This window comes from Populus nigra, chromosome 3, assembly GCF_951802175.1.
Source record: "Populus nigra chromosome 3, ddPopNigr1.1, whole genome shotgun sequence".
NCBI classification, from domain to species: Eukaryota; Viridiplantae; Streptophyta; class Magnoliopsida; order Malpighiales; family Salicaceae; genus Populus; species Populus nigra.
Window position 1 is genome coordinate 20,001 of NC_084854.1, and position 12,500 is coordinate 32,500.

The 12,500-nt window shown below is 44.6% G+C and overlaps 1 protein-coding gene across 1 annotated transcript; it reads right to left on the reverse strand.

Annotated features, from left to right (window-relative positions):
• Positions 1–6,659: 6,659 nt before the first annotated feature.
• Positions 6,660–11,742, reverse strand: LOC133688127 (uncharacterized). Its single transcript, XM_062107514.1, has 2 exons — positions 10,323–11,742; positions 6,660–10,099 (listed from the first exon to the last, which is right to left on the reverse strand). The coding sequence occupies exons 1-2, from the start codon at positions 11,740–11,742 to the stop codon at positions 6,660–6,662; spliced, it is 4,860 nt and encodes a 1,619-aa protein (XP_061963498.1).
• Between the last annotated feature and the right edge of the window lie 758 nt (positions 11,743–12,500).

The window sequence follows — 12,500 nt, forward strand, 5'->3', positions numbered from 1 at the left end:
AACCCTAAACCCTAAACCCTAAACCCTAAACCCTAAACCCTAAACCCTAAACCCTAAACCCTAAACCCTAAACCCTAAACCCTAAACCCTAAACCCTAAACCCTAAACCCTAAACCCTAAACCCTAAACCCTAAACCCTAAACCCTAAACCCTAAACCCTAAACCCTAAACCCTAAACCCTAAACCCTAAACCCTAAACCCTAAACCCTAAACCCTAAACCCTAAACCCTAAACCCTAAACCCTAAACCCTAAACCCTAAACCCTAAACCCTAAACCCTAAACCCTAAACCCTAAACCCTAAACCCTAAACCCTAAACCCTATACCCTAAACCCTATACCCTAAACCCTATACCCTATACCCTAAACCCTAAACCTTTTTAAACCCTAAACCCTAAACCCTAAACCCTAAACCCAAACCCTAAACCCAAAACCCTAAACCCAAAACCCTAACCCTAAACCCTAAACCCAAAACCCTAAACCCAAAACCCTAAACCCTAAACCCTAAAACCCTAAACCCTAAACCCTAAACCCTAAACCCTACACCCTACACCCTAAACCCTAAACCCTAAACCCTAAACTTTTTTTTGGAAAAGTTAAGGAGTATATAGAAGAAAAGGAAGTCTCTACATAATTACGAGGGGCATACCCCAAGATAAAATCTAGAAAATCAGAACATCAAGAAAAACAACTTAGGAGATGTTCGGCAACGAACACTATCGAAATAAATAAATAAAGGGAAAATGCATGTCCACTGCGTGAACAGTGGCTAAGCAATTAATTCATGCATAACCACGACGTGAACAGTGGCTATGTAATTATTTTTCTCCCACAGAACTTCTTGCCATCTGTCGCGGCTGCATAACAACATCAAACTTTTCTAGTGATTCCCTCAGCTATCCCTCAATCGCCATATGGTGCAAACAGAGTCAGGGATCCTGGCTGCATGTTCCATGTGGGTTAAATGTGTTCGGATTAGCTGATAGATTTCCTCCACAATTGTTTGGGCAGTTCGGTGTTGGTTGCTAAAGACCCGATTATTCCTTTCATGCCAAAGGAGATAGACCGTTGTTGATAAGAGAAGGCGAGGTACCATGTGCTTGAAGTCATTCTGCTTTCTGTAATGTGTAGATGCCCATTGGAGAAGTTCCTGCCACGAGGTGTGTGGCCATTGCAAGTTGGCTCGGGTGTTGATTGATCGCCAAATTGTACCAGTGAAGCTGCAATCAAAAAATAAGTGTTCATGCGTCTCCACATAGAGACCACAAAGTATGCATGTGTGGTTCGTGATGGTTCCTGTTGAGTGCAGTCTATCCATGGTGCGCAACCGACCCATACATGCGAGCCATAGGATGAAAGATTGACGTGGAATGTGGCCTTTGAACCAGAGGAGGTGATGCATGCTGGTGGTTGGTCTGATTTCACGAATAAGTTCCCATGCAGATGCTATAGTGAACTTGCCCGACGTGTGACCCTTCCAAGTGCAACAGTCTGCTACGAATTGGCAAGGTTGAAAGTTAATGGAGTCCCATATCACTTGTAGTGCAGGTTGGCTAACAGGAAAATGCCATTGCCCTCGGCATATTATATCAGAAACTTTTGCTGTCCAAGATAATCCCGTGGACGTGAGTGTACGGAGTGGGAGAATGTCAATTAATCTTTTCCCTTCAGGTAGCCAATAGTCATACCACAAAGAAGTGGAAGTGCCATCACCTATGCCTGCTATGAACCATCCTCTACACCAATCCCGACTTTGCAATATCTTCCTCCAAGACCACGAGGGAGTGGAAGGAATAATGGTTTGCCAAAATGATTTCTGTCGAAGCAGCACTGCATGGACCCAGGTTGTCCATATTGAATCTGTTGCTGTGAAGAGACGCCATATATGCTTTAATGTTGCAGCTTTGTTCCAGGCCTTTAGTCTCTTTATGCCGAGGCCACCTTCTTGCATGGGGTAGCATACAGAATGCCAAGCCACCTTGGCGCCTGAAGTTGTTAAGGATGTGCCACGCCATAAGAATGCTGCCAAAATGCTTTCAATTTTCCGCAGTGTGGAACATGGTAGAATAAAAATAGAAGACCAGTAGACCTGTATAGAGAAGAGCACGGACTTGATGAGTTGTAGACGACCAGCATATGTGAGAGAAGAGGAGGTCCAAAGTTTAATTCTGGCAGTGATTCGCTCCAGAAGAGGGATGCAATTTGTGTGAGTAAGTCTGGTGGATATGAGTGGAATGCCAAGATAACGCACAGGGAGGGTGCGTTGCTGTATGCCAATCAAGTTAGTAATAGTGTGCTGCATGCCCTCTTCAACTCCTGAGAGATACATGGAACTCTTAGCTAGATTGATTGTGAGCCCGGAGAGCCTAGTGAAGTTGTCTAAGCTAGATTTCAACACACCAATGGAGTCAATATCAGCATGACAAAATAGCATGAGATCATCTGCAAAACAAACATGAGTTATATTGGTTGGTTTACAGCGCCAATGGTGCCGAAATATGGGTTGCTGAGATGCTTTGTTCATGATGCCACCTAGACCTTCCATGGCCAACACAAATAGGTAGGGGGATAATGGATCTCCTTGCCGGATACCCCTAGTGGCTTTGAAGAAGCCATGTGATTCCCCATTGATGCTGATAGAGTAGTGAGCTGTAGAGATGCAAGTGGTGATCCAGCTAATCATGCTTTGCGGAATGCCAATAGCAGTAAGCCCAGCTATAATATACTCCCAGCTGACAGTATCAAAGGCCTTTTTCAGATCAACTTTTAGAGCACAACGTGCCGGTCCTGTGTTGAGGTGGTAATTATGCATCAACTCTTGAGTAAGGAGAATGGCATCCGAGATTTGGCGGCCTGGGAGGAAGGCAGATTGTGATGGACCAATTACTTCTTCCAATGCTACTTTCAACCTGATAACAATTAACTTGGAAATGCATTTGTATAGCACATTACAACAGGAGATGGGCCTGAAATCATTCATGCTTGCAGGATTTTCTACCTTTGGAACAAGAGCTACACGGGTAGCATTAACACAGCGTGGCAGCAAATTATGTGAGAAGAAATACCTGACCACAGCAATGAAGTCATTCCCTATGATATTCCAACTCTGTTTGAAAAAGAGGGCATTGTATCCGTCGGGGCCAGGGGACTTGTTATCAGGGATGGAAAACAAGGCACTCTTAATCTCTTCATTTGTAATAGGAAGGCTTGCAGTCAGTTTGGTAGCATCTGAAATAGCGTTGGGATATATGCTGGTGATGTCTTCAGGTAATGCAGTAGGTGTGGCTGTGAGAAGGCGCTCATAATAAGATACTGCTAGTTTCCCAATTTCCTAAGGGTCAGTGATGGTAGCACCCTCCTCATTCGTCAACCTGTGGATTCTATTTCTGGATTGTCGATGCAGCAAGGAATTGTGGAAGAAAGCAGTATTCTTATCTCCTAATTGTAGCCATTGAACTCTGCACCGTTGTTTATAATAAGATTCCTCATCTTGACATAGCTTCATGTATTGGCTGGCTAGGTGTCGTTCAGCAGACTGAGCTTCAGGAGACGTTGGATTGTCATCAAGAATACGTTGAGCAGCAAACCAGTCCTCTCTAGCTTGTGCCACTCTGCCAGGGAAATCACTTGTATGCTGATGATGGAGTTGCTTTAGGACTGACTTCATGAGGCTCAATTTAGTAGTAAATTGATACATTGGGTTCCCATAAACATGTGTCTGCCAAGAAGAGCTGACTATATCCAGGAAATCATCTCGTTGTGCCCATATGTTCAGGAATTTAAAGGGGGAGCACCTCTGGCGGCGTGGGCTGTGTAAGTGAAGAACCATTGAGCTATGATCAGAGATGCAACGGGGATGAAATAGTGCATGAGCTGCAGGCCATTGAGAGATCATACAGGAATTACCAAAGATCCAATCAAGTTTCTTTTGGATAGTGTTGCTGCCATGTTGGCCATTGTGCCATGAGTATCTTAAGCCTGTGTATGGTATTTGGAGGAGTTCTGATTGGCGGATGCAGGAGCTAAAGTCATCTTGATGACGAGGCCATCTTGTGTCACCCCCTATTCTGTCTTCAGCATGCATAATGGCATTAAAATCCCCCATTACAATCCATGGAGTATCAGAGTTGAGGGAGCTTTCATGAGAGATGTAGCTCCATAAAGTTAACCTCTCGGCTGGGGTGTTGAAAGCATAGATAAAGGTGATTCTGGTTGGGGTAGTGGAGCCTGGTTGGAGAATATCACAAGTTAACCATTGAGGGGCTGAGTGAATGCAAGTGAGGCTTAGCTTTTTGGAGTTCCAACCAACAAGAATACGGCATGAGGAAGAGGAACTGATATTGGAATGGTATTGCCAATAAGAAGGTGCAAGTTTGGATGTTGTTTCAGGAAAATTATGAGTAGCAATCTTAGTTTCCAATAGACCAAATATATCTAAATTGTGTTTTTGTGTCCAGGTATGGACGGTTTTTTGTTTGTGGAGGCTATTGAGCCCCCATATGTTCCAGCTGCCAATAATGAACATTTATTTGAGAGATAATGAACAATGATAAAGAAAACCTAAAGGCCCCGGGCCTCCTTCTTTTTCCTGCCCCCTTTCTTCTTCCTCACAGTAGTCGGAGTTGGTGGTGGGGACTGAACTTAGTGATCATTCATATGGTTAGAGGTTGAGGCCTCAGCCGACACCTCTCGGCCAGTAGAGGCAGTTTCACTAGTAGTACGTAGAGAGTCCATCTTACTCTCAAGACATATAGTAGTATGCAGGGTATTGAGATGATGATGTTGAAAGTCAAGAAGTTCATTACCTAAGTCTTGGCTTGAGTCATAATCCTCCCTATCTGCTGGGCTTGCTGCAGCAGGGTGAAGGCTTGCTGTGATCTCTGCAGTAGGTAAAGGTGAAGGATTTATGTGTGGCTGGGATATAGGATGAGTGGAAGGGTCAGCAACTACAGCAGGGTGTGTTGCAGGGTGGTGGGGGCTCAAGGGTGTATCTGTGGGGATGGTGGATGGATTAGCATTGGGTAGAGTTGGTGGTTGTGGATGGGGATAGGTTGTAGTGAGATCATCAGTTGCTGTAATAGTGGGCTCAGCAATAGGCACTGGAATGGCACACGAATGTCCAAAGACCTTGCATTTTTCACAGCGTGGCGGCTTCCATTCATAATCAACAGTGACTGTAATAGGTGCAATTGAGAGAGGACTGTCGATGTCAAAGCTGTGGACAAAAGGTAAGGCAGCATCAACTTCAACACATAATCGTGCATACTCAAGCCTGGTGCAAGTATACGTGAGTTCATCACAAGATAGAGGTCGTCCAACCATACTTGCTGCCAAGCTCAGGCCTTGCTTAGACCATAAGGGAAAAGGCAATCCATGGAGTCGGATCCAAACTGGGAGGGTTGAGATTTTGCTTTTATCAAACTGAAAACGTGGGTGCCATTGTTGAAGGATGATATTCTTCCCTCCAAACATCCATGGCCCTTTTTCCAACACTGTGTGCATCTCATCTTCTGTGCTGAAACGAAATATGATGAAACCATTAGAAGTTGTCATTACATTCTCAAGACCATATGAGCGCCATGCCCTGGATGCAATTGAATTAACTGCATGGAAAGGCATTCGAAACCCTGGGAAAAAGCCGATCATGCACCGTTTCCATTGTGAAGAATTTTCGAGTAGCATTTCTTCCGTGATCTTAAGGCTGCCACCTACTGGTTGTCTGGAAAGGGGTTCCAAAGTGAATCTAGTACTAGAGTCAGAGACTCTAACTCTGTCTGCCCATGAGGTTTGAGGATTGGCAGGTTTGGTTTTGGGGTTGTGAGTATTGGTTTTCATTGTGGTTTATGGGCGCCGTAACAAGGGTGAATGGTGAAAGTATAGTTAAAGGTGCAGGATTAAGAAGTTGTTTGGTGAGAAGATAGAGGGGATGATGGAGAAGATGATGATGGGTAGGGAATGGAATATGGTGATCACCGATGACCAGTACAGGGCCAGAAAGTTGTCGTCGTTCAAGTCGCCAGTGGCTGCTGCTCTCTCATCATTTTTTTCCCTCCCTCCCTAAACCCGAAACCCCAAACCCTAAACCCGAAACCCGAAACCCGAAACCCCAAACCCTAAACCCGAAACCCGAAACCCGAAACCCCAAACCCCAAACCCCAAACCCCAAACCCTAAACCCCCAAACCCTAAACCCCCAAACCCTAAACCCCAAACCCTAAACCCTAAACCCTAAACCCCTAAACCCCTAAACCCTAAACCCTAAACCCTAAACTTTTTTTTGAAAAGTTAAGATGTATATAAATAGAAGAGAAAAGTGGCTACATAATTACGAGGGGCATACCCCAAGAGAAATTACATAGCAAAAAGAAACAACAAAGGAACTTAGATGCCGTTTTACAGAGGAGAAATAATCAGAGAAAGAAGCAAAAATTATACATGGCCTTTGTGTGACAGCCATGCATGATGCATGTAATGATCTTCCCGAGCGACAAGAGAGGAAAAAAAAAAAAAACCATGCATCTTTACGTGAACAGTGAGAAACAGTGTCAATGTAATTAATTGGCCCCCAGACTCCATTCCACAATGAATTGTTTCACAGAGTGTTCGGTGCTTCAAAATTGCAATCTTGTAGTCCTGCAAGTTTCGCAACAGCAACTGGTTCTTCAGTCCATGATCCCCCAGATGTTGCGAATGGCAGTAGGTATGTTGCCTGAAAACTCTAGTGTGGTTACTTGTGTTCTAACCTGTTGAAAAACTTCCTCTGCTATACTTGGTGCAGATTGATGTTGGTTGTTGAAGACTCTCTTATTGCGTTCATGCCAAAGTATGTATACAGTGGCTGAGAGCAAAAAGCGTGCTATAAGGTGCTGTATATCATCCTTGCGGCAGTATTGTGTTGCACCCCATTGTAGTAGATTCGGCCAAGTGCAGCATGGCCAATAAATATTTGCTCTGGTATTAACAGTTTGCCAGACAATTTGAGAAGTTGGGCATTCAAAGAAAAGGTGGGCATGTGTCTCTGTGTGAGTTCCACATAAGATGCATGATGTATTCCTTATGATCCCAGCCGAATATAACCGGTCCATTGTGCGCAACCGACCAAGACCGGCTAACCAAAGGATGAAAGATTGTCGAGGAATGTGACCTTTGAACCATAACAACAGGTGGATGTTGTTGAGAGGCCGTTTGTCCCGAATAAGATCCCATGCTGATCTAATACTGAAGTTCCCTGATGAATGGCCTGTCCAAACCCACTGGTCTTCATGATGCTGCTTTGGTTGGAACACAATTGATTGCCAGCTTGTATGCAACACCGTGATATCCATGGGAAAGTTCCAGTGCCCGTCATTGATGATATTGGAGACTCGTGCATTCCATGGCAATCCTGTGGCAGTAAGTGTCCGCAGTGGGTGAATGTCGACAAGTCTCTTCCCCTCAGGTAACCAATAGTCATACCACAAAAATGTTGAGGAACCATTGCCTATGTTAACTGTAAACCAGCCTCTGCACCAGTCTCGACTCTGCAGAATCTTCCTCCAAGACCAGGAGGGATTGGATGGCATAGGAACCTGCCAGAATGATTTTCCACGTAAAAGAATGGCATGAATCCATGATGTCCAGACAGTGGCTTTGTTGGTTAAAAGATTCCAAATATGCTTGAGTGTTGCAGCTTGGTTCCACTTTTGAAGCCGTTTGATACCTAACCCTCCTTCTTGTTCCGGGTAACAAATGGCATGCCATGCAACCTTTGCTCCTGCCGAAGAGAGAGAGGTACCCCGCCATAAGAAAGCTGCCAATATGCTTTCTATCTTATTAATGGTTGCACATGGAAGAATGAAGATTGAGGACCAGTACACTTGGATGGAGAATAACACAGATTTTATGAGTTGCAATCTGCCAGCATAGGTGAGAGATGAAGATGTCCAGAGCTTGATTCTTGCAATGATTCTCTCCACTAAAGGAATGCAATCTGTGTGTGTAAGGCGTGTGGATATGAGAGGAACTCCAAGGTATCTCACTGGCAACATTGTTTCCTGGATTCCTATTCGGTCTGCAATGCAGCTTCTCAAACTGCCATCAATGCCGGATAGATAGAGAGAACTTTTGGCAAGATTAATATATAGACCCGAGAGTGATGAGAATCTGTCTAAACTAGCTTTGAGCATACTGATAGAGGTAACATCCGCATGGCAAAACATCATGAGATCATCTGCAAAACAAAGATGAGTTATATTTGTGGCTTTGCACCGCCAATGGTGCTGAAACTTGTCGTTGCTGATGGTCTGGCGAATAACGCCACTCAAGCCTTCCATTGCTAATACAAAGAGGTAAGGTGACAGAGGATCGCCCTGCCGTATACCCCTAGTAGACCGGAAAAACCCATGCAATTCACCATTGATATTAATGGTGTAATGAACCGTTGTAATGCATATTTTTATCCAGTTAAGCAGGTTAGGAGGGAGAGCAATAGCTTGCAGCCCTGCAAGGATGAATTCTAGGCTGACTGTATCAAAGGCCTTCTTCAAGTCAATTTTTAAAGCACATCTGGCAGGTCCTGTTTTGTGATGGTAATTATGCATGAGCTCTTGAGTAAGGAGAATGGCATCCGAAATACTGCGTCCAGGCAAAAATGCTGACTGTGAGGGACCAATGACATCGGCTAGAGCTGACTTTAACCTGATCACAAGTAATTTGGCAATGCATTTGTAGATAACATTACAGCAAGAGATTGGCCTGAAATCATTCAAGCATGCTGGATGTTCCTGTTTTGGCACCAGAGCTACTCTTGTAGCATTTACACAACGGGGCAGTGTGTTATGAGAAAAAAAATACCTGATAGCTGCAATGAAATCAACTTTGATGATATCCCAGCTTTGCTTGAAAAAAAATGCATTATATCCATCAGGCCCTGGTGCTTTATTGTCTGCGATGGAAAATAATGCTGCTTTGATATCATCATTAGTGACTGGTGCCTCGGCCACAGCTTTGGAAGCTTCTGAGATGGTTATGGGGTAGATGGCTTGCATGTCTTCAAGGATGGGGGGATGAGGGGCACAGAGCAGTCGTTCAAAATAAGTTGAGGCCAGCTGTCCTATCTCCTGTTGTTCATGAATAATATTACCTACATCATCTTGCAAGTGATGAATACGATTTCTGACCTGGCGGTGCAACAATGATTTATGAAAGAAAGATGTGTTCCTATCACCAAGAGCAAGCCATTGGACTCTTGATTTTTGTTTGAAATAGGATTCCTCAGCTTTATACAGTTGCATGTATGTAACAGCAAGTGTACGTTCATTGGCTTTGGCTTCTTCTGAGTCAGGATGTCTATCAAGAACAAATTGGGCTGCATCCCATGATGCTTTAGCTTGAGCGACTCTGCTGGAGATATGGTCTGTGTGCTGACAGTGAAGTTGTTTCAAGACAGGCTTTAACCGGCGCAGCTTTGAAGTAAGTTGGAACATGGGGTTACCAGGAAGAGGCATGTGCCATGAGGAGGCTATAGTAGAAAGGAAGTCACTGTGATCCGCCCATATATTTAAGAATTTGAATGATGAGTGTCGATGCTGGTTGGTGTTATGGAGACTGAGTAGCATAGCACTGTGATCTGAGATGTTGCGCGGTTGGAAAGTTGCATGTGCGGCAGGCCAAGTAGAGAACATACATGCATTGCCAAAAATCCAGTCGAGCTTCTTTTGGATTAAACTGGTGCCATATTGGCCATTATGCCAGGAGTATTTGATGCCTGTGTAAGGGACTTGCAGGAGCTCAGAATGGCTGATACATTTGTTGTAATCATCTTGATAGCATGGCCAATGAATATCCCCACCAGACCTGTCACTTAGGTGCATAATTGCATTGAAGTCTCCCATTACAATCCAAGGGATACAAGCATTTTGAGAACTCTCCTGTGTAAGATAGTGCCATAAAGCTTGCCGTTCGGCAGGTGTATTATGGCCATAGACAAAGGTGATACGGATAGGGGTAGGTTGGGTTGGTTGGGTGGCTTCACATGTTAGCCATTGTGAGGAGGAATGTAAGGAGGTAAGGTGTAGTTTATGAGGGTTCCAGCCAACAAGGATTCGGCAAGTTGGGTGGGAATCTGTGTTTGAGATGTATTGCCAATGAGAGGGGGCAAGTCTTGGTTCAATGGATGCTAAGTTAGCAGCAGCTATCTTAGTTTCTAAAAGGCCAATGATGTCAAGGTTGTTTTTTTGTGTCCATGCATGGACGGTTTTTTGTTTTTGGAGACTATTGAGACCCCATATGTTCCAGCTTCCAACTATGAACATTTATTTAGAGATAGGGGGTATTGGTTTAACGGCCTTTGGCCTCCTTTTTCCTCTTCCCTCCCTTCTTTTTCCTCACTGTTTGTGGGGAAGAAGATGGGGAATGAAGTGTATCAGGGGGTTCAAAAACAGGAGAGGTTCCTACCGAAGTCTCTAAAGTAGCAGCAGAAGTTGCACTAATAGTTCTTAAGGAATCCATTTTACTCTCTAAACAAGTACCCGGATTAAGAATTGGAATATGATGAGGCTGAAGTTCTGGACATTCAGTACCTGAATCATTGTTGGAGTCACAGGCTTCCAGTGCTTGGAGATCATATATAGGTGGCTGGGACAAAGGCTGTGGCTGTGACTGGGATAAAGTCAGTGGTGTAGGCTGGGGATGAGGTTGAGAGGAAGGAAGAGGTGGAGGCTGGGGTTGAGGCTGGGAGAAAGGCAGAGGTGGAGGTTGTGGTTGAGGCTGGGATAAAGGTTGAGAATGTGTTGTATGGGGTATATTGATGGACGGCAAAATTAGTGGTAATAGGGAGGCAGGGTGAGCTTTGTCTTGGATGGTTGTGGTAGTGTTGTGTATTATGGTAGGGAATATGGCAGGGGATGTGGTTGGCATGGATGTGGTTTGTGGAGGAGATGCAGTAGCGGTAGAGGACTTGCATGAGTGGCCAAAGAATTTGCATTGCTCACAACGCGTTGGCTTCCATTCATAGTCCACTGTCACTGTAATAGGAGCTGCAGAGAGAGGACAATCAATTTCAAAGCTGTGGACAAAAGGTAAGGATGCATCAATTTCAACACATAGGCGTGCATATTCAAGTCTAGTGCAATTATATGTGAGCTCATCACATGATAATGGTCGGCCAACCATACTTGCTGCCAAACTCAATCCCTGCTTGGACCATAAAGGAAAGGGCAGACCATGAAGCCGAATCCACACTGGAAGGGTGGAAATTTTGCTTTTGTCAAAGTTGTATCGTGGGTGCCATTGTTGAAGAATAATATTCTTCCCACCAAACATCCATGGCCCTTTTTCAAGAACAGCATGCATCTCTTCTTCTGTCTTAAACCGAAAGATCATGAAACCATTGCCTGTGGTCATAACATTCTCAAGACCACACTGACGCCATACCCTAGAAGCAATGGCGTTAACTGCGTGATATGGCATTTTGAATCCTGGAAAGAAACCAATCATACATCTTGTCCATTGTTCAATGTTGTCCAGTAGCATTTGTTCTGTAATTTTGAGGCACTGCCCCACTGGTTGTCTTGGAATAGAATCTAAAGTGAAACGGGTACTTGAGTCAGAAACTCGAACACGATCTGCCCATGAGGTCTGGCCAGCTTGGGATGTAGTCTTAGTATGGGTTTTATGTGGTTTCAGTATTGGTTTGGGAGGCGGCTGAGATAATGTGGGGGTAGTGGTAGTGGGAGAGATGGACGGTGGTATGACTTGAGACAGCATGGTAGGTGTGTAGGTTTTTGCAGAAAAAAAAGAGGCTGGTGAAGAAGATGGAGAAAACAGGTAGTGTATGGGTTTTTTAGTCGGTGTATGGATGGTGCAATGTGAAAGGAGTAAGGAGTACCTGTGATCGGCGAGGAATATGGTGAACGGTGATCAGGGGAGATGGTATGGCCAGTGGGGTAGAGTTTCGTCTTCCAATCGCCTGCAGCAGCTTGCTCTCGCTATTTTTCCTTCCCTCCCTAAACCCTAAACCCTAAACCCCAAAGCCCAAACCCTAAACCCAAAACCCTAAACCCAAAACCCTTAAACCCTAAACCTAAAACCCTAAACCCTAAGCCCTAAACCCTAAGCCCTTAACCCTAAGCCCTAAACCCCAAAGCCGAAACCCTAAACCCGAAACCCTAAACCCTAAACCCTAAACCCTAAACCCTTAACCCCTAACCCCTAACCCTAAACCCCAAACCCTAAACCCCAAACCCCAAACCCGAAACCCCAAACCCTTAAACCCCAAACCCTAAACCCTAAACCCTAAAACCCCAAAACCCCAAATCCCCAAACCAAACCACAAACCCTGAACCCGAAACCCGAAAACCTAAACCTGAAACCAAAACCCTAAACCTGAAACCGAAACCCTGAACCCTGAACCCTAAACCCTGAACCCTAAACCCTAAACCCGAAACCCAAACCCAAACCCTAAACCCTAAACCCTTAACCCTTAACCCTAAACCCTAAACCTCAAAGCCTAAACCCTAAACCCT